The sequence below is a fragment of the Cygnus olor genome, chromosome Z, assembly GCF_009769625.2.
Source record: "Cygnus olor isolate bCygOlo1 chromosome Z, bCygOlo1.pri.v2, whole genome shotgun sequence".
NCBI lineage: Eukaryota > Metazoa > Chordata > Aves > Anseriformes > Anatidae > Cygnus > Cygnus olor.
Window position 1 is genome coordinate 41,967,780 of NC_049198.1, and position 21,020 is coordinate 41,988,799.

Here is a 21,020-nt window from a genome sequence, read left to right on the forward strand (position 1 = left end):
AGAAATGTAAAGCACTTTTACTGTGACTCACCTGACCATACATACAGCTATAAAGTACAGATGGCTTTTAAGTCAATGGGTGACAATATTATTAATATATTTTCCAATCGTCTTAAGGATACATCGAAAGGAACATGTGAATAGAAAAGAGGTCCTAAAAAAAAAAAACCCAACCCCTACCACCAAAAAAAAAAAAAAAAACATACCAAACAATCAACCAGTTGTCAAGGTTTCATGACTGCCCTCTGTCAAATACTAATTGACCTTCTTCTCCTTGAGTTTCACCAATTGTTTCAATTCAAGGAAAAAAAAAAAAAAAAGAACTCCAGCCAGTTTAGAGCATCATCTTGAATCTGACCTTCCGCTTTAGTGATTTCAGGAGTATTTCCCATACCTTATTATTGTGTAAGAGACCTTGGAAATTTGGACGCCAAGCAAAGCTTTAGAAATAGCAACATTAGGAAACTATAAAGCTGATCAAATGCAAAAACAAGTCATGTGCACTAGGTGAACATATGAAAAGAGAGATTATTTCTCCTTTTTAAGATTGTCTAGTACCTTAATAGTATTACTTCTAATAAAAGTCCATAAAATATTTTTAAACAGTAGCTTGACTTTAAAAATCAATTTGAAGTGTTCCAGGAGATACTAAAACGTACTGATAGCACAATCCATTTCAGTGAGCTAACTCAAGGTGCTTTGCATTTTCATTAAACTTCTGCTGAGAGGGTATCCAAGCAGTTAGAAAAAAAAAAATCAATCAATTAAGGCTCTTGAATGAGAAAAGTCTACACCTTCCTAGAAGATTTAAACTACAGCTCATAAAAAGTAAAACATTCATTCAAGGACAAATACAAATAACGAAAATCCCTAAACTTCCTGGTTTATAACCTGTTCCCTCAGCTAAACAGTTTCAGTACTTCACCCAAGATAAACAGCCATAATATGAACAGCATGTTCCAGCTGCTCTATACAAACTGTAAACTTACCATTCAGCAGAATGCAAGCTGTTCCTGAAACTTTCACTATGAGACCAGGGATAGTGGGAATGCTCCCATTCACAAAGTGACTTGTGAGCATAAGAATTTGCAGGGCTTGGGGAAAGCATCGATGAAGAGCTCAAGGCAACAAGCACTCCACTGCTCTGTACTTCTGCAACACACACTTATCAGTTAGCAGTGTGTCCTGCTGACTAACAATGTGGTATGACAGCCCTGCACAGCTGGTGCAGAGGTAAAAGTAGCTGTTACTTCCCTACATTTTTGCCCAGTGCTCTTCTTGAAAAATATCTGGAGCAATAGAATATTCAAAATGGTTAGCAGGAAGGACAAAAATCCCATTTATTAAGTACTATCTAATTACTAATTAATAGTACGAATTAATAGTACTAATTAATAGTACTAATTAATTAGTAATAGTAATTAATAGTTAATAATTAACTAATAATTAATAATTAACTAATAATTAACTAATAGTTAGTACTAATAATTAATCTAATTAATAGTACTATTAAGTACTATTTATTAAGATCTATCGCACAGGTATATTTTCAAAACACTGGAAAATTCCAATGTAAGCAACAAGTCTTCTTAACCTCTACAGTAGCTATACTTTAAAAATATACATACATTTCACTTCTACATCAGTTTTCTAAATTCCATCCATGCTTTAGAAATACTATATTGTTCCTGGTCCTTATGACAGACACTTCAATTCAAAAATTCAATTAGAAAAAAAATCATGTTCCTGTTAAAAAAGATAGAGCCGCTACTGAATTAAACTTCACAGTTTATTTCACACACACAATAAAAGAAAATCTTAGAAACAAAAGAAACTTAATAAAGTCCACAATCCTTCCATGTGCGAGACTCAGCATAATACTTGCCCAGCAATTTGATCATTGCCACTTCCTGGAAGTTCTGCAACAGTATCACTACTTCTCTGTATGTTAGGAAAAGTCCCCTTAAGCTGCTTTTAAATCTCCATAGTTATCATAGTAAATAAAAAAGGTTATCAGTAGTGCAAACATCTGTCTGCTATAACATTTTATCATAAATGATGAGAACCCTAGCCTACACAACAAGCAGTCTTATTTTGGACTGGTTAAAAATGTACAGACAAAAAAAATACCTGGTGAGCTCTTCTTTAATCTTCAAGGGTTCATGTGGGTAGAATTTCACTCTAAAGCACATGGTATATGGTGGATGAGCTGAAAGATTATAAAAAAGAAAAGCATGAGAACTGTAGCAAACAACACTGTCTCAGATATTCTGAAGGAACTGCCTCTCACAAAGTCCGTGTGAAGGTCAGCTTTGAAGAATTATGCAGGGAATCAAACAAAACCAGTACATATTATGTGTATGAAAAGAACTGAATAAATGACAAAGGCTAAAGCACATGCAAAATACTGACAGCCTGCGCAAAGCAATTTATACATGGTTTTGCACCTCACAGGGCTTATTGCTTGATCCAAGCAGTATGAATAAAAACATTTGGACTGCTCTTTTGAGCATACTTTTGTTGTTTGTTTGTTTTTTCCTTCCTCCTTTCCTTTTGGCAAATGATAAATAGGAAACATTTGTGTCTGATCACAATGAGGTATGAAGGTGTTATGAATAACTGTTATTCCTGGTAATGATAATGCCCAGACAACAAAATGGAAGAACCCATTAATTAATTTTGGCTAAGTAAGCCAGAGACAGGACTGTTTCTGATTCCAGTATTTAATAATACTACATTACCTACTCCTCAGCTAACTTATCAGTATTAGGCCTTAAATATACTTTCACTTCTAAGAAGGAAGGAAGGGAGGAAGGGACGAAGAGACGAAGGAAGGGAGGGAGGGAAGGAGAAGGAGAGGGGAAAAGGTAGGAGAAGGGAAGGGAAAGAGAGGGGGGAGAGGGGAGGGGAGACAGGGAAAGAGAGAGAAAAAATAAAGCAAAAAGAGAAAGACTATCACAGTAACGGAAGATTTCACTTTACACAGCTTTACATCCTACTGTTGCATCTTTGATAGTGTTCAAGATATTATCTAACCCTAGGCCAGTGATCTTTTGGTGATTACAGATGGGATTGAAAGCAAACAAAAGACCATTATTCTAATAAAGAGGAATCTTGCCACAATCCTAATAGAATAAAAGAAGTGTGAAAATAGAGAACTTAAAAATATCAAAGCAGGCACGATACAGAGATAGGAAAAGTCCTCAGAGCAATCTGTAGCCTGACAACACTCATGTTCTAGATTTCAGTGAGAAACAAGAAGAAAAATATTGCATCTTCAAAAAGTAAATGGTGTGGGCAGAAAAGCCACAGCTCTATTATAAAAGCCATGGTAACTCTCAAGCCTGCAGGTAAACTCATTAGAAAGCATGAGGATGGATCAAGCACAAAGGCAGAACTGCTGTCCCAGCAGCAAGGGCCTCGGCTCTGCCAGCAGCACAAGCGGACTGTACCAAAACGTTGACCAACACCGTCATTTTTAGACGGCCAGAAAAAGAGGAAGAACTGAGGCTTCAAATAAAATGGGAATATGTAATCATTGCACTCGTTTGGGAAAGTGTCCTAGAGACACAAGTGTAGCATTATAAACCTTTTATTAAAATATTTAACATACAAAAGTTTCTACACACAATTACAGTAGTTCTCAATATGTATAGACTCTTAACAAGTTTTCATTCTTTTTTAAATTATTTTATTTTTAAGGAAAGTATTTATGCAACTTTATATCATAGTGAAGTATAGATACAAAATATTCTAGTTAGTTTTAAAAGTCCTTTAGTCTTAATGTATATTCAAGGCACAGAGGCAGTCTAACCTTCCTGAATCTTGGAAGAGATGGTGGTTTTACAGAGGGAAAAGAAGAAAAGGTGGAAGAAAAGTACAGACCAAAAATAGTGATAATGGAAGAAGAAAACTGTTGAAACAGAATTAAGTTTTACTTATTGTAATCTATCAGTAATTACTAAGCTACTAGAAAATTTTACTTTAGCACCTTCGCAAGTTTACTAGCTCATTGGCTTGTGCAAAACTACAAGTAGTAATTGGTTCAACAATCCTGATATTACTGATGCTACTTTGGCTGCAGTATTTACCTGCATGCTGCAAATTTCCAGAAACACATCATTCCATGGTATATATAAAAGCAACAGAAAATAAAAATGTATTACATTTTCTGTTATGGTTCTTATCCTTTGGAGGGTTCAACTGCTTTTGAAGATAAAAGAATATTTTACCCTTTCAAGGCTTCATAATACATTTTTTCTTAATATGGTCAGTCAGCCTCAATTAAAAAAAAAAAGTTGATTTCACTTTTTTTTTCTTGTTTAAATAACTTCTTATTTGAGACACGGGGAGGAATATCAGAAGAGATGGGGAGTGAGAGATGAAAAGTACAGATAAAAAAGAAAGCAAGGAAGCAGCAACAAAAGGTAATGGAGAAAGAAAAAAAGCCTTAAGTGTTCTCTAGGCATGGTCTGAACATTCAAGGTAATCAAATCTGGACAAGGCCACTGAAGGCAAGAGAAGCACTAAGAATGCTTTCTATGGGCTTTGGCTTAGATATGACTGCAGCATTGACTTAAAGTGACTGGAAATTGGCTGTAAAACAGACAACATTACTACCTCCTTCCTGCCCTGTAGTGGCAAACTAGAAGGTAAACCGAATTCAATGTCCCAGAAGGAAAACAGTCACCGAACAATGTACGAAGAAATCATATTGCACAGAAAAAGTGAAAGATAATGTATATAATTTTAAATGATTCTGTCTTTTCTTAATAGCCTTGTTACAACTAAGTAAGGCAGAAAAAATTGTCCTTTCAGGATATGGATCCATTTACAAAACTTGATAGAAAAGTCAACTTGTATTAAATGAATAGAAGATACTCCTCAGGAAAAAGAAAAAAAGAAAAAGGAGACTATTAAATCTCCTGATAGATTTAAAACTACTTTGTGCTTGAAACAGGGATGCAGAAATAAGAACAGCTAGTGCATGGCTCTGCAAGGCCCTACCCAGTACAAGCCTACCACAAGACACTAAAAATGTGCTGAACTTTACCCAAATTTTGGATGTCAGTGAAATGACAAACTTTGGCTGTGGTAAAAATTAAAATAAAATAAAATAAAATAAAATAAAATAAAATAAAATAAAGGGAAAATGGTGTAAGACCCAAGCTCTGCTGGTAGCTGCAGAAAAGCAACAGCTGTCCCCATGCAAAGAGTATCACAGGGAGAAAAGGACAGCATACACTGCACTAACAGCCCACAATCAGTCACCAGCTACGTTTACAATAGAAATGTTGTACTTGTAGCAGGAGGACAGTACATGACAGAATTATACTTAAACACACAGAATATGCAGGAGATTGGGCAAGACAGTTTGAAGGCTTTGCAAGCCTTTTCCTAGACTCAGGCTTCTGTAACAATATTCCTCCTCAGGAGAGCAGCAAGGAAAGCAAAACAAGGCTGCTGCAGCCTGCTAAATAGATTTCCTTTCTCAGCAACACCCACACGAACAGCACAATCCTGACCTGCAATGTGAAATACTGAAAAGAACATGACCTCAGCCATCCAATTCATCTCCAGATGTGTTACAATGTGGTACCCTTCAATTACAGAAAGAAACAGCAGATTCTCTTTGTCTATTTGGGGAAAGCGGACCAGACAACAAGCCACAAACAATGAATATTTGAAACATGAAAGGGAGAATGCATGCAACTATCCACTTTCCTCCCCATCTTAATTTAAAAATGGATCATAAACCTAATGTTCCTCCAAAACCACAGATGACTATATGTAAGTGTTTATTAAGGCCTTTATCTTATGGATTTTACAGCACTGGAGAAACACACACGAGAACCTGACATTCTTTCGTTCTCTGTATTCTTGTAGTGGAAAGCAAGACAGGCAACGTATTGCATCAGATCAAGAAATAAGATTGTCAAACCAGACAATTCCTCAATTCCTCGAAATTAAAATTACTTGCTACCTCTTACTCACACATTAAAGTGGATACAATAACAAAAACAAACCTTCCCAAAACAGAACTCAATTTTTAGAAGAATGTTTCTTCAACACCGAACCAGTCTGAATACAATCAGGGTTATAATACCTATAAGCCTTTTCTCTCAGAGTGGTCCTTTATCTGTCAGATAAGGAGCAGCTGTTGCAGTGAAATGCCCAAGGCTTTGTAAGGATATCCTACCATCACAAGCTTTGCTTTCTCACTAAAAAAGATTCACAATTGCAGTCATTTCAAAGGATTTTAGTGCAGAGAATAGTACTGACTGCAAACTCTGTCACAATAGGGCTGCTAGTTTGCCAGTTTGTGTGTTAACAGCACACAGGAGATGAAGGCAAAGAATGAATAAAACTACTCAAGTTATGTCAAATGCTGAAACCTTCGACAGCATGACCTAGCTTCTCATGAAGGAACAGTATACACAGTGCAGAAGATTTTTTTGTGGCAACTGATTAAAGTTGCCACAAAAAACATACAGTTTTTAATATTTCAGTTGCCTTTGACTAAAACAAACTATCCAATGTACTAGTCAGTAACAAGCTCTTAACTGAAAAACAAAACAAAGAGGGATGTGGGAGTGATACCCCTTGACACAGACACCAGTGTGCAAGGAACTCAGTTTCAGGTGCATCTATTTTTAAGCAATTGCTTCTGAATCATTTAAGTCTTCTATGTATGTGAAACACTTACAGGGAATGATAAGCCTAAGAAAAACTACACATTCATACTATCGTTTCCTTCGCTGACAGACAACCTGAAACAACAGAAGAAAAAATATTTAAGAGAAAATATATATTTTTAAAAGATAGTGAACACCTTGATTGAAGTTCTAGAAGTGTGAAATAGAGGAAAAAGGATGGAAAATTCTCAGCTGCCACTTCTGGGAAGGATTTGTTTTTAACAACCTGCTTTTCACCCAGCATAAACACTAGCTTCTGCAAAGATCTGTACTGGCAGTGCTGTTTGTTTTATGGCAGAAAACTTCCTGTATCGCTCTTTGATGTTACAGAGTCTCTGAACTACGTTATTGTACCAAAAGCTACTGCTCGTTAGAAAAAAAATAATAATAATCTTTTACACTCAAACTGTCTTCATGTTCACTGACGCTGCAGAAGGACCTCTGGGGAACCCTAAGACGTGTGCTGATAATTCTACATACCTCCTCCCTTAACATGTGAATCAGATGTTTATCCAGACCACTGGCTGAGCACATCTAAGACAAAACACTACCCTATGCTTTTATTTTATATTTAAGAGATACCTGATCAATCGCAAACCTCTAACTGTGGTATCTTCCTCATTGTACTTAATTAGTTACAGTACAACACAGGGCAAGGTGGATTTTCATCAACCAGTTATGAAAATGCTTCAAATTGTGTTATTAAATACACATGGGGTCAAAGATAAAGAATATAGGGCACTCAGGTTAGTGCCCAAATAATCACATGAAACTTCCTGTCTTCACTATGCATGAATTTACAAACAACATATTTGGTTAAATTCTTTTTTAGATTTGTACTGAGGCATGAAAAATTAATTATGAGTTTGTTTAAGAATCAGGTTGAAAGTTTTGCACAGTCCATCTCTACGCCTTCATTCTCGTTTTCCTTGGTTCATTCCAGCTATTCACCAATTTGACAACAGCATTAGAGATGAAGGAAATTTATTTTTCTTAGCAAATTCCAGTGGCCTGACACAGGCAAATATCCTTCTTGCACTCCTTTCTCAGATAATCTGAGATGTAAGACACCAAGAAAAATGTACGTTTTGAATTCAGAGAAACAAAACTGATCCTGTTCCACTGTCATCAAAAACAAAACCCATATACTTGGATATTTCCCACACCCCATGTTACAGGAGAGTTGCATTCTTATTATACAAATTAACCTTAAAAATGAAATGGGGGGGGGCGGGGAGAGGCAGGGAAGGATGAGAGAGAGAGGATGGAAAAATTGTCCTTTTTAAACATTACTGCTGAAGTGACCAGTAGAACTTACACCAAGACGTTTCCAGACATTAAAAAAAATATAAAAGCATAGCCAAATAGAGATGTGCTTTATTGCCAACATCAGGGGGAGAATAACAGTACAAAAAAAAAAAAAAAAGCAGCATGCAAAGAACACAAACACTGGTTTAAAAAGACTTTTATCTACAAAGATGCAAGTACCTTAAGTAGCCTTATAGGGAACTTTTAAATGCATTTCTGGAAGCACGGTGCTCACTGTTCCTAATAGCTAGCCATCAGCTGACTTCAGACAGTACAAACAAGACGGGTAGTCATTCGGGACACTTCTCAGAGACTAAAATTCCCCCTCTCATGCAAAATTAGTAGCAAAAATGGTTGAGGCACTAAACTAGGATTTACACATCACATTAGGACAAAATCATTTCAGTGAAGACAGAAAACACAAGGCTGTATGAGTAATTACACAGCAAAACTTGTTAGTGAGTAGGGGAAAATAAGTCCCCCACAAATGGTAGCTGAGATCAGGCATGCAGCATTTCTGTTTTTGCTGCAGGTATCCAAATGCCTTGTAATCATATGTAAATCAAAGCATACAATTGAATTTAGAATATTTTAAATCATTAGTATTTAATACAAACTACTCTTGCATCAGAGGAAATGAATATCTGTTCTTACAAAACAGATCATTTCATTGTCATCTGAATTCCTTAATGGCGAAGAAAGAAAAGGAAGCCTCCATCTAATAGGCTCACTGTCAACAGCTTTCTGCCACTACTTCTCCCAGAAGTCAGATATACATAACGTATGTTCTGTTAACCAGCCACTTCACTGCTTCAGTTTTTGCTTTCCACCTGCTGCTAATTTCAGTACTCACTTAGGTCACCTGAGACGGTGATGCGTTTTAAATTAATATTGGTAATTTATGAACTAGCTTCTGAATCTAAATATTTTCATAGTGAATTGAATATTTTTAGACAAAATATCAATTAATCTTGTGTGCCTTTAGAAATTGTTTAGTATTCTACTACATAGTATATTTTTAGAAAAATAAATTGAGAGGTTCCTGATACGAAACGCTTACAAAAGCGTCCTTGAAACCTGTGGTAGAGAAAGATACATTTAGCCATAATCTACGTGGGTGCTACACATTTATATAAAATATATCTCCTTGTTTTGTTGCCTTAAAGCACCTGTTATGGTAGCAACTGAAGTTCTTCATCTGTGACAAAAAATAAAGTTATGCAGCATTAAACTGAAATTGCTCGTGAAAAGCCAACAACACATTTAATTCTATTTGTGTGCTAAATGTAAGGATGATAACAAAACACCTTTGTTGGCCTCTAATTCTAATTTTCTGTTGTTGTTGATAACCTCATATTAGCTGCATTTTATTTTGCTTCTTTCTACACATTTTCAGAGTTTTGATTAGGAGTCTTCAACAAAAGCCACACAAGCCCTCTGATAAGCCCACCACATCACAGCATCTATGGAATTTATTGACTACCATCGATCATATCTAGGCAACATCTATATGCAGATAGAGTTTTTTTCGATAAATGAAAACACGCTCAGTGCATCTATTGGCAGAGTTCCTGAATTTGTTGCTATGCAAACTGCATAACACTCCAGCTACCTAAACACTAGACACAATTCACATTGAATATGCTAGGCACGTGTGTGCACACTTATATGTACACATATACCCATCTTGCAGTATATGTTATTATTGCATTAGTGGAAGAATTTTTTGAAGTATTCCATGTCATCCAGCCAGCACCTAGGGGGTTTCCTGTTTGCTTGCTTTTATATATCTGACAATCTCTTTAACCTCATCTCATTTTAAAATAAACAGTCTCCCATACAAAAGATGCCTTGTATTCATGCTTAAAACACAAAGGACTTGCACACAAAGGGGTACGTATGTGAGTAAAATTCTCCTTCATTTCATAAACTAAGTCGAGAGACAACTTCTATTAAACAACTCCCAGTGACCTAGGTCAAGTCTTCAGGAACAGCAAAATAAACACTCTCTTCTGCTGTTGGATGTAATCTTCTGAATATCAAAGTACGTCTGTTTAATGAAGAAGTTCGCACAGTTGGACCATTTAATGAAAAAGATGAGCCAGATCAGAGCATGTCAAAAAGACAATTCAAATTATACATTTCTATTTTGAGGAGTTGTTTTGAAATAACAGTTATAATTTTCTACTTGTCTATGGCAGAAACTCACTACCTAAACTGCCAGTCCCTAGCACCCGAGTTTACTTGGCTGCAGCAATGATCTTAAACTAACGTTCTGCGTTGGCAAGAAGCAAGGGGTTGTGGAAAGCAAGCAAGCAACCAACCACCAACAACAGCAGCAACAAACAAGCAGACACAAACAACACTGCAGATTGTCACACTCCATCTTCCAGTGGCTGACTATAGCTGACTTAGAGAGAGAGAACATACAGGTCTTCTCCTCGCCAGATCTGCTGCTCCACAAATGTCAGCTGTCTCCTGCCTTGCACAGTAAAGAAAAGCTCTTGATGTGCAGAATTGTGGGGGAAAAAAAGAAGTGAAATGAGGGTAGCATGGATTTTCTAGTAGATAGGACATGAAAGGCCTCTTTCCACCAGGAAATAAATAAAGTACATCCTAAATTACTGCATGGGAGCATAGAAAAAAGCTTTGGGCATTTCAAAAGCAGATTAAAACATGAGCTCTCAACACTTACATTTCATTTGCTTGAAGATGGACTTGTTGGGCTCAAGCCAGTGCTGGAAAGGCAAAGCAAAGATCAGAGGTTAATACAGATCACGGAGGCAACAACATCCTTGAAGATGTATGTGGTACCAAAAATAGGAAGTAGGATTTTTGCTTCACCGGGCACACAAACTGGAAAAACCACCTCCAAGCAGTTATAATACTACAATTGTAGTGTGCAAACGTACTTGATCTTACCACATTGGTAAAGTGTAGTTGACACAAATAAAAGACAAATATTTCACATACAAATTTAAAGTGGTCATGCTCTACTGATTAATTTGCAGGGGACATTTCAGTCTTACACTTTTAACCATTTTTTCCAGAAGAATGATCATAATGAACAAGTAAGGTAGACTACTCAGAAAAGTAAACATCTGTTTGTTACTGCTGTCTTTTACAGTCCCTATAACTAAAGTATCTATCAATACTGTACTCTCACTCAGTACCCTCAAAAAAGAGCAATGTTCTGTTTCCTAGGAAAAATTAAAAATCTGAAAGGGAAAAGAACATACTTTTCCATGAAGTGTTTACTTTATGGATAGTCAATGCACAATGGGGAGATATGGATGCCCACCAGGCCCACCAGTTGGTTTTTAAGTTTGCAGAGAAGGACTGCAATGGAAAAAAAAATCACTTTTTATTCTCCTAGAAAATAAACTCAGATGCTTCCATGATAAAAAGCTATGCTCACATTTCAGTTAAGAGCCTTAGCACATCTCCTGCTAACACTAGCTGAACCGTTCAGGAGGATGTTTTGATTGACAAAAGAACATGCTGATATTGAAGCACCACTTCTGACCACAGCCAAAAGCATTTGTACAAGGATTTTTCCTGTAAGCAAAAAAATCTCCAAACTAAAATGAGATTTGTGCTGCAGAAGCAGCTGGTCAAAAAGCATACTATTCAGTTTTAATAAGCATAATCAACACTGGAGGGCCTTGGACCAAAGGGGTTGCATTTTTAACCCTTTTCATTCTATCTCAAAAACCCTATAATATACTGCAAAAAGAAAACAGCATTTGTAAAAACGTGTAATATTAAAATACCTTGGAAAGAAGTTTTCAAACTTCTGTGGCTTTTCAGAAATTGTCACAGCAATTAACAGCAATATTGGAGATAACCTCTATTATGTATTTCTGTTTGAAACTTGCCTGCCACTTTGAGACTGATACAGAACACTGGTACTCAAAAAAAAAAATCCACCAAACAAAAGAGAAAAAGAACCCCAAGCCCTAACCAACTAACAAAAATAAATAAATAAAATAAAAATCTTCCTCTTCCCTCTACCTAGTACATCTCTTTTTGGAGGGTAGGGAAGAAGAAAGAAACACCAAGAAAACAATGCCTGTTACCAGCTTACCAGAAATGTCTAGCTTGTTTTAATCTTTTCTAGACCACAGAGATGCATTATTTCTTCATCTTGCTCTGAAGGAATGGCGAATGGATTGGCGGTGAGGTTTGTTCAGAAAATGGTAAAGTAATTCAAGAAATCTGCTGCAGTCTGCAGTACTTTATAGATATATAATCCAGCATTAATTAACAGACAGGATACCAGTAAAGTCACACGGATACGCAAATTTACTTTCCTTAACCTATTCACATGCCCACCTCACCTCCACCAGGATACAGACAGTTCTAGCTGAAGACTCAGACAGAAAAGAGGAACTTGGACAAGGTGCAGTCCTGTGCTGTTCCCAGGGAGCTAAGAGTTAAGAGGTATTTCATTATTTTCATCTAGCACGAGCAGGACACAATTTGCTTGATATTTCCCTTTGAAAGGCCAAGCTGAAATACCAGCACAGACCAGGTCAGCTTTTATAGATATTTGAAAAAGTCAATTACCTATTCGAACAAAAAGCAAAGGCAAAAAAAAAAAAAAAAAATGCAAATATGAAACCCTCACGATTCATCATATGAATAGTGAAAAAGGGCAAACTGGACAGAACAATTAATCCAATTATCTTCTTTATTTAATTAAGGAAGGCAAGAAGTGAATGGAGCAGGGACTGAAAAATAACCCTGAGCACCACATAAAATAGGCTGTGCAAACATGGATCAAATGCCTCATGCACCAAACTCCCAGGAATGCAGATTTAGCTCATGTGTCCAGAAGCAAACAGATGTTTCACCAAGACCTGATTTTCATGGGTTAAAAATGGATAGAAAAGAAACAAGCAATTAAGCAGCCTAGACTTTCACTTGCAGGTCAGAGAACTGACAGGCAGTTTTTAGAAGCTCAGATTTCCGCGGTGACCTTCTGTTGGTGCAAACATGTAGGCGATTCAACTGAATTTCCCAGAAAACTAAGCAGTTACTTTATAATTTGTGAAGATTTTCAAAGACACAGCAATTAGGTGCCAAGTACTGTCTGAGTGTCAGGGGAAGAAAGACACCTAGTCACTGCTAGTACTTCTGAAAATAGCCACCCCTATATTGTTTGCATATTTCAATTTGATTTTTAGGAAAGATTTTCCCCTGAGTACTTATCTTCCAGTCTTACAGTGTTAACTATTAATAATTAATAACTGTGCCTCCTCTCTACTATATTCATGCTATATTTATTCCAAGATTAATTAGCTGTTATAGCTAGGACCAGATTAAGGTTCCTATGAATTCATGCAAGGTTTTCTGCAGCAATTTTCAATTGAAAAGCATTTGTCATTGCAAAATGTCTTTATGTTTCAAATGTGTGGGGTTTGTTTTTCACATTTTTACTGGAAAAGAAAAAAACACACCTGAAAGGAAAATACAATGTTTCATTTTGAATTAGCTTTTTAGGCAAAATTTTTAAAGTATTTTAGATCTTCAATTATAAAAAAGTTTCATTACTACAGTATGCCACATTGTCTTGTGGGAACAGACCACAAGTGTTTCAAACTCTCCTGTAAGGTTAACACCTAACAGGACAAATAAAAGAGATGCACAACATAAACCAGACTTAAGCCTGGAACTCTAGATAAGAATTTAATTTCTCTCCATCTAATAAAATGCACAAACTAGGAACAACAAAAAAAATCTTACAGAGCTTCATTTTTGCCTGATGAATTTCACCACGGTCCATACAGGCTGCTTTAATTGGACAATCGCATATGCCCTCACACTAGCTTGGCTTTATACAGGATAGTCCTTAATAAAGATCATAAATCATTCCTTCAGGGGCTGAGCCTCCTGTTTCTGAGAGGGACAACCTGGTCATCACCAGCACTGAAGAAAAGACTTTGATCCTAATCCAACTAACATCTATTACCAAGGCCCTTGTGTGGAGATTCATGCTCCACACTGACAACTTCTAGTCTCTTGTGCTGAAAGGAGTTTGGGTGGGAGCTGGGTATCTGGATGGTCAGCCAGATGTCCTTGCATAAGCAGAAGGCAGAGAGCAAGTCGCTTAGAGGTCTTGAAGATCAGTCACAAGGATAGCTACTGACTCTTCATGGTTCAAGTGCCAATGGTGAGTAAGCAAAATACTACAGATAACCACCTTTGGTCTTGAGATCCTAAAATACCCTTAAAATTGTCTTCTGGCTCTGTCCTTCAGTAACTACAGGCTCTCTCACTAAGGGTTCATTGCAACTGCAAGCTGTGCTTCAGACTAGAGCAATTTTTACTTTGTAAATACAGCCCTCACTTCTGATCAGCATTTAAGTGGCACTGAGTAATCATTAGCGTGGCCAGGTGTGTGCCTGCTTACCCAGGAATGCTGAGTAGCTGATGTGCTACCAGTTTCCACTGCAAAAGCTCAGGATAAGCAAGGACACCACACAAGGGTAAATGCTCCATTCTAGTAAGTCGATTTAACTCTCCAAACACTGATGTGCTTCTGGAAAAGATACTGCAGCCAGCAACCTGCTTCAAATGCAGTCATCCACTGCAAAGCTCAGGCAAGACTGAGTTTGGTCTCAGTACAGCACAGGGACAAGGCTTTTAGAATAAAAAGCGGGAAGAAAAGAGCACACAATATTCTGTACCTATTCTCACAGTCCTTGTAAGGGGTCAGGTCTCATTATAATCCCCATATTGCTCTTCCTCCACGCAGTGACAGACACTCTACAATGCAAAGATGTGTGCTCCATCTCCACTTCCTACAGACTTCTGTGCAAGCCTGGCCTAAAACAAAGCTAAGCTCCTAAACAATTCCCAAGCCAGGCGCTTGGGACCTGACCAACCGTAAGGGCAATGAACTCAGGGACTCAACACGAGGTTTTTGATCTAGTCTCTGTGCTTGCAAGAGGAATGGTAATGAAGGGACAACCAGAAGTGGTGAAATGCCATTAATATTTAAATTGTCTTCAGCAAGCAATACCCAGTCAGGTACTCACATGTGCATACAGTGAAAGAATGAGAAGAGCCGGCAGATATCACAATAATCTGGCCAAGGAAGGATTTGATTGAAGATTTTAAGGAACAGAAGAGAGCAGGAAAATGGAGAGATGCATGAAAACACTGCTAAAAAAATAACAAAATTAATTCTATTTAAACCTCATCCCTGTATTAATCTTTAAAATGAATACCTACCCTTCCCCTTTAATAAAAAGGGAAAGCAAAATCAATTTGCTTTAGCCTCAAGGCAGTGACTTGCACCAGGTCACTGCCTGTCAAAATTTAGGCTCAAAAAAATAGTAACAGTATCCAAAGCTAATGGCAGCTCAGACAGGCGAAATTAATTTGGTGCCTGCTCTATAGCAGACAAATGACCCATGGCACCTGCATGTCTCTTTCTTCATGCCCTGGGGCTGACACCATTTTTTCACGCCTTCAGGAATATCTAAAACAAGAATATCAATACTGTTCTGTTGCAGTAAAGGAGCTGCTCCTCTCTACTGTTCTGATATTAGGGCAATGACCCTAGTTGGCAGTGTACTAAGCAAAAAGAAACAGACGTCACCAACACAAAAATGAATCTGGTCCAGAAACACTACCACACACTGGAACAGAAGCGACATTTGTACAACTCCAGGCTGGAATTTATTAAACAAATTTCCAAATTCTTACTCTGTTATTCCAAACACACTGGCATTTTCAGAGACTGTTCAATGCTCTAAGTTAGAGTAGCTCAACTGATTCATAACCTCTATATCAGCTGAACATCTGGTCCTAAAATCTGCACTTATTGATGTATGCATGGAGCCGCCACGCTCTCGCAGCCATCAGCTTCACAACTGATGGAAGAACGATCTTTATTTTTATCAGACCAGCCTGCACAATTTTTCGGTTTACAAGGTTACAAATCAAAGACATTTCAGTTAGCAGCATTAGTGCTGGATTAAGTGTGTGTATATTCACACTGTTTTTTCTACTTGTGCAAAAAATTGTTTACTGTTCACAAATACACCTCTACTGCTAAAAACAAGCGCCCATGTAACTCATCACTCTATCCCTGAAAATGGCCTGAAGCAAACGCTTAGAAAAAGAACAAGAGCAGTTGCTGTATTATTCACTGGGCTTGTTGTCCAGCAGCATCCTTTACATTAGCCTCCGTTTATTTGTTAGTCTTTGCAGGCTTTCACCAATTTATCTGAACATTTATTTTTCAACATATTTTTTTGGTATTTTTGGCATTTACAACAACAAATGTTATGGCTAGATGCAGTAATTTTTAAAAAGTGTTTTAGTACATCAATTATTCATGACTTTAAGTGCCTTTAGTTCTAAGAATTACCTAGCAATGTTTCCCTTGTCATCCTCTCCAAGCCATTTTATATTGTATCTTCTACTCAACCTATTACCTCTTTTCCTGGCCAAATTATCCTAGTCTAATCCACCTCCCTTTGCATGAAAGCCTTTATGTCATTCTCATGGCCTCCTCTGATCCTTTTCTACTTCTACTATATTTTTTGAAACAGCACGACCTTACTGTACACACTGAGCAATACCACATCAAGACTTCATGCAAAAGCACAATTTTTTGTGATAACTCTGTACAGAGTATTCATATACATAGAGGAGCATTAAATTTTTAATTAACCTATGGCTGTGGCAGTTTAGCATTCAGTCTGTAATACTTCTGCTCTACCCCTTCAAAGAAACTGGAGAAGTCTCAGTTCTCTTTCTGTAGGTGTATGGAGTCTTACAAGTCATTATGCAAAGATGTAGCTTTGTTAAACTGAGGTTGGAAATTGATTGTTTTCTCCTTCCGTCAACTTTCACCACCCTCACATGGAACTAAGCGCACAACTTGAAAAACATCTCTGCTGTTAAAGCAGAGATCAACTGTGCCCAAGACTTGCTGACTCTTTCAAAAAGTCTCTCTGATGAGGCATTGCTGTACACTTCATGTACATGCCCCATTAAAAACAGAACTGTTACTTCATGATAAAAAAAATCTATTACTCAAGGACAGAAGTCTCCAATTTCCTTCATTAGTAAATACTGAGACAATGCTGAACAACTTGGGCTGTAAGATTAAACAAATGCTCTGTCCAGGTCCATTACATGTGATGTACCCTAGAATACAAAAGGGATTCTCCGGGAGCCTTGCTAGTGAAATAAGCATATAATCTGTCAGACAACTGCCTGTGTAAAGATGTGTTTATCAGTTTTCAGTGCTTCTAAGCTTGAAAGCAAAAAGAAGATTGGATTTGTGACAGTTTTCTAAGGGACAGGAGTACCAGCAAGACAGTAGTGCACAGTGTCGTCTTTTTAACAATACACAGAGACAGGCTCCAGGCTCTGGGGAAGTCAGAAAATCCCACTGTAGTCACAGCCACTGCTTCAGATCTGCTCTGTTAGTGGGAGTGTATTGACACAACAATTTCTCTGAGTTAAAGGCTCTGTTTTCATACTGTCAGGCATACACTTGCAGAGCTAGAACTACTACACACTACACTGTTCCCACTCAACCCGGCAGCCTGTTCAGATGAGAAAGTACCTTAATGCTTCAGGGTGACTACAGTCTCAAACACTCCTACAGCAAACGGTGAGATTTCACAGCTGCTATAGGGTCCTAACAAAGGCTTTTCATAACACCTAACTCTTCCAATCTACCCCTTAGACAACTCCAAGGTGTTTTTACCTAGCTACCACCAACAAAAAATATAAAAATAAAACAAACAAAAAAAACACCAGTTTAATTTTGCACATTTCCAACTTTAAACCTGCTCAGATGCTCTCCTAAAGAGATTTAAAGAAAAGATTTCATCACACTACCATATTCCTTCGGTCCAGTCCTCCATCCTTCTGAAAACCAGTGGCCTCCCTCAACAAGAACCCTCCCTCTAGCCAGAGCTGCTGAAGAGTAGGTGCATTATTTCACCTTAGCCCCATCTCCTACCAGCCCAAATGATGCAAAACAGGTGCTGTGTTAACCTGGGGCCTCTGGCACAGAATTAGCCATGCTGTATATCCTCAAGGGTGAGAGTGTGATAACTGACCTCAATATAATAGGTAAAACAAAGAAAAAGTATCAATACATAGTTCCTTGAGCAGCAGAGTCAGTAACACATCTTCCAGGTATGTCTCCACTTATGCCTAAAAAACGTATAAGTTCCAAATGAAGATCCGTGGGTTCTCACAGTGTCTCTCCCCACTCTCTTTAGATTCCCTATGGGACCTGTTTGTACTGCAGCGTTTCACTTAGTAAGAAGAAAAACAGGGTTTTACTCACAGATATGGCAGCTCATCTTTGTGAAATCTTATGGGAACTTAATGTTTGAGACTTATATCCTCAGCCAGACTTGACTGAAACTGGCTTCAAAAGTTACTACAGTAGAGAATCAGGGAGAAAACAAGGTGATGCCATATACCTAGTTTCCCCAGGAATACAGAATAAAAATTCAACAGTTGACTTACGAACACTAAGAACTCATTAGTTCCTACTATAGTGCAATTAGACATAAAATGGCGTATTGCAATTTACCACAAACTTTTAGTATAAACCTGGCTTTTCCGAAGATACTCTAAGGTGCAGTTTCCCCAAAGGGACATCCAAGTGTGGCACTAGAAGATAAAACAGCAGAGATGGAGTAGAACCAACAGTCTTTTAACTACTAGTTCAACTTGCGGTCACTGGCATCATTCCTTTTTTGTACATCCAAAGACCTACAAAAAGCTACCACGCTGCATTCAGCCAAGAATGTCTTCCAGGGTTTCTTTTTTGCTTGGAATAGAAACCTACAGAAACTTTTTACATAGATCAAATACGCCTAAAATATTCACATACATTAACTTATACAGAAGGAGTCATTATTAAATGGGGAGGGAAGGAAGGGGGAAAGTAGTATACCTTATAACTTACTTGAAAAATAATTATAAAAACAAAAACTGTTTCCACAACATAGTTGTGGAAACATTCCCAAAAGTCAACATTTCCTTTCAATTTAAGATGATTAGCTCAATAGCCAAAAGTTCTGAGTGTTCTAATCAGAAATATTGAAACATTTTATTTTTTAAATTCTCAAACTCAGTCAAGAGCTTCAACACTCCTAAGTCAAAATTTACGTTTTGGTACAATATTCTGAAAGAAGACATCTAGGATGAATAAAAGCTGGTATTTTTCCCTGCTTGAGCTACTTCAATGGGACTGCAAATGAGCTTTTGGAGCAATTCGACAACCTTGTCACAGAATATTACGAACAAATAAAAGGGAGGTAGACATGACTGGTAGACTAAATTTCAACAGTAAAAAAATTTTACATAATATTTATAGAATCATAGAATCATCTATGTTGGAAATGACCTTCAAAATCATCAAGTCCAACTGTCAACTTGGCCTACCAAGTCCCATCACTAAACCATGTTTCTCAATGCCACATCCACACACCTCTGAAACATCTCAAAGGATGGCTACTCCCCCACTTCCTTGTGCAGCCCACTCCAATGCCTGATCAATCTCTCTGTGAAGAAATATTTCCTAATATCCAAGCTAAACCTTCCCTGAGATAATTTTCTTGCGCCTTATCACTTGGGACCTCAGAAGAGAGACTGATATCCTCCTTGCTGCAACTTCCCTTCAGGTAGTTGTAGAGAGCAATGAGGTATCCCCTCAGCCTCCTCTTCTCCAGACTAAACAACCCCAGTTTCACCAGTCACTCCCCGTAAGTTGTTCTTTTGGTTTTGGTTGGTTGGTTGTTTTTTTGTTGTTGTTTTGTTTTTTTGAAGTCCCTTCACCAGCTTCTCTGCACAGGCTCAAGCAACTTAATATCCTTTTTACAGTGAGGGGCCCAAAATTAAGCACAATATTCAAGGTGTGGTCTCAGCAGTACTGCATACAAGTAGACAACCTCTTCCCTAGTGCTGTTGGCCACACTATTTCTGATACTAGCCAGGAAGCCATTGCCCTTTTGGGCCACCTGAACACACTGCTGGCTCACATTCAGACAGCAGTATACACTTGTATATATACTATTATTTCATATAGCTTAGTTATGCAAAGAGCCAATCCAGAACAAATCATTAGAATCAAATGCATGATTTTGTCATTTTCTTCTGGAACCACAGATACAGTCCTTTGCATGCAAACACAGAGACTGTGCAGTGTTATACACTACAACAGAGGCAATTACACTTCCAAGACAAATGAACAAAGCAACAGGTATTTTATGCTACATTCATCAGAATCATTAATAGTAGGGAAGAAGAATAGTTCAGCTGGAAGTGACCTTCAAAAATCAAGTCCAACTGCCTGCCCACTTCAGGGCTAACCAAACATTACAGCATGTTATCGAGGGCACTGCCCAAATGCCTCCTGAACACTTGCAGGAAAGGGGCATCAACCACCTCGCTAGGAAGCTTGTTCCAGTGTCTGACGATCCCCACAGAAAAGAAATTTCTCCTACTGTGCAGTCTGAACCTCCCTTGGCACAGTTTTGTGCCATTCCTACACACTCTATCATTGGTAACCAGGGAGAAGAAACCAGCAGCTCCCTATCAACTTCCCCTCCCCAGGAAGTTGCAGAGAGCAATAAATCACCTCTCAGCTTCCTTTTCTTCAAACTAAACCACCCAAGCACCCTGAGCCTCTCTTCATCAGCCATACCTTCCAGAGCCTTTACCCATTTTGTTGCCCTCCTCTGCACGTTTTCAAGTATCTTAATATCCTTTTTATACTGCGGAGCACAGAACTGCACACAATACTCAAGGTAAGGCCACAATAACATTAAACATAGTGGGGGAATCACCTCTCTTGACCAACTGGCTGTGCTGTGTTTAATGCACCCCAAAAAGCGGTTTGCCCTCTTGGCTGCCTGGGCACGCTGCTGGCTCGTGTTGTGCCTACTGTCAAGCAGCACCCCCAGATCTCTTTCTGCTGAGCTGCTCTCCAGCCAATCATTTCCCAGTTTGTACTGGTATCCAGCA

General features: G+C 38.0%; 1 protein-coding gene across 1 annotated transcript in view; it reads right to left on the minus strand.

Annotated features, from left to right (window-relative positions):
* Window positions 1-21,020, minus strand: part of FRMD3 (FERM domain containing 3) — a 152,403-nt gene that overhangs the window by 60,307 nt on the left and 71,076 nt on the right. The window contains exons 3-4 of the mRNA XM_040540488.1: window positions 10,699-10,741; window positions 2,131-2,209 (exon numbers count right to left, since the gene is read on the minus strand). Coding sequence (XP_040396422.1) covers window positions 2,131-2,209; window positions 10,699-10,741 — 122 coding nt within the window. The remainder of the gene's footprint in view (window positions 1-2,130; window positions 2,210-10,698; window positions 10,742-21,020) is intronic.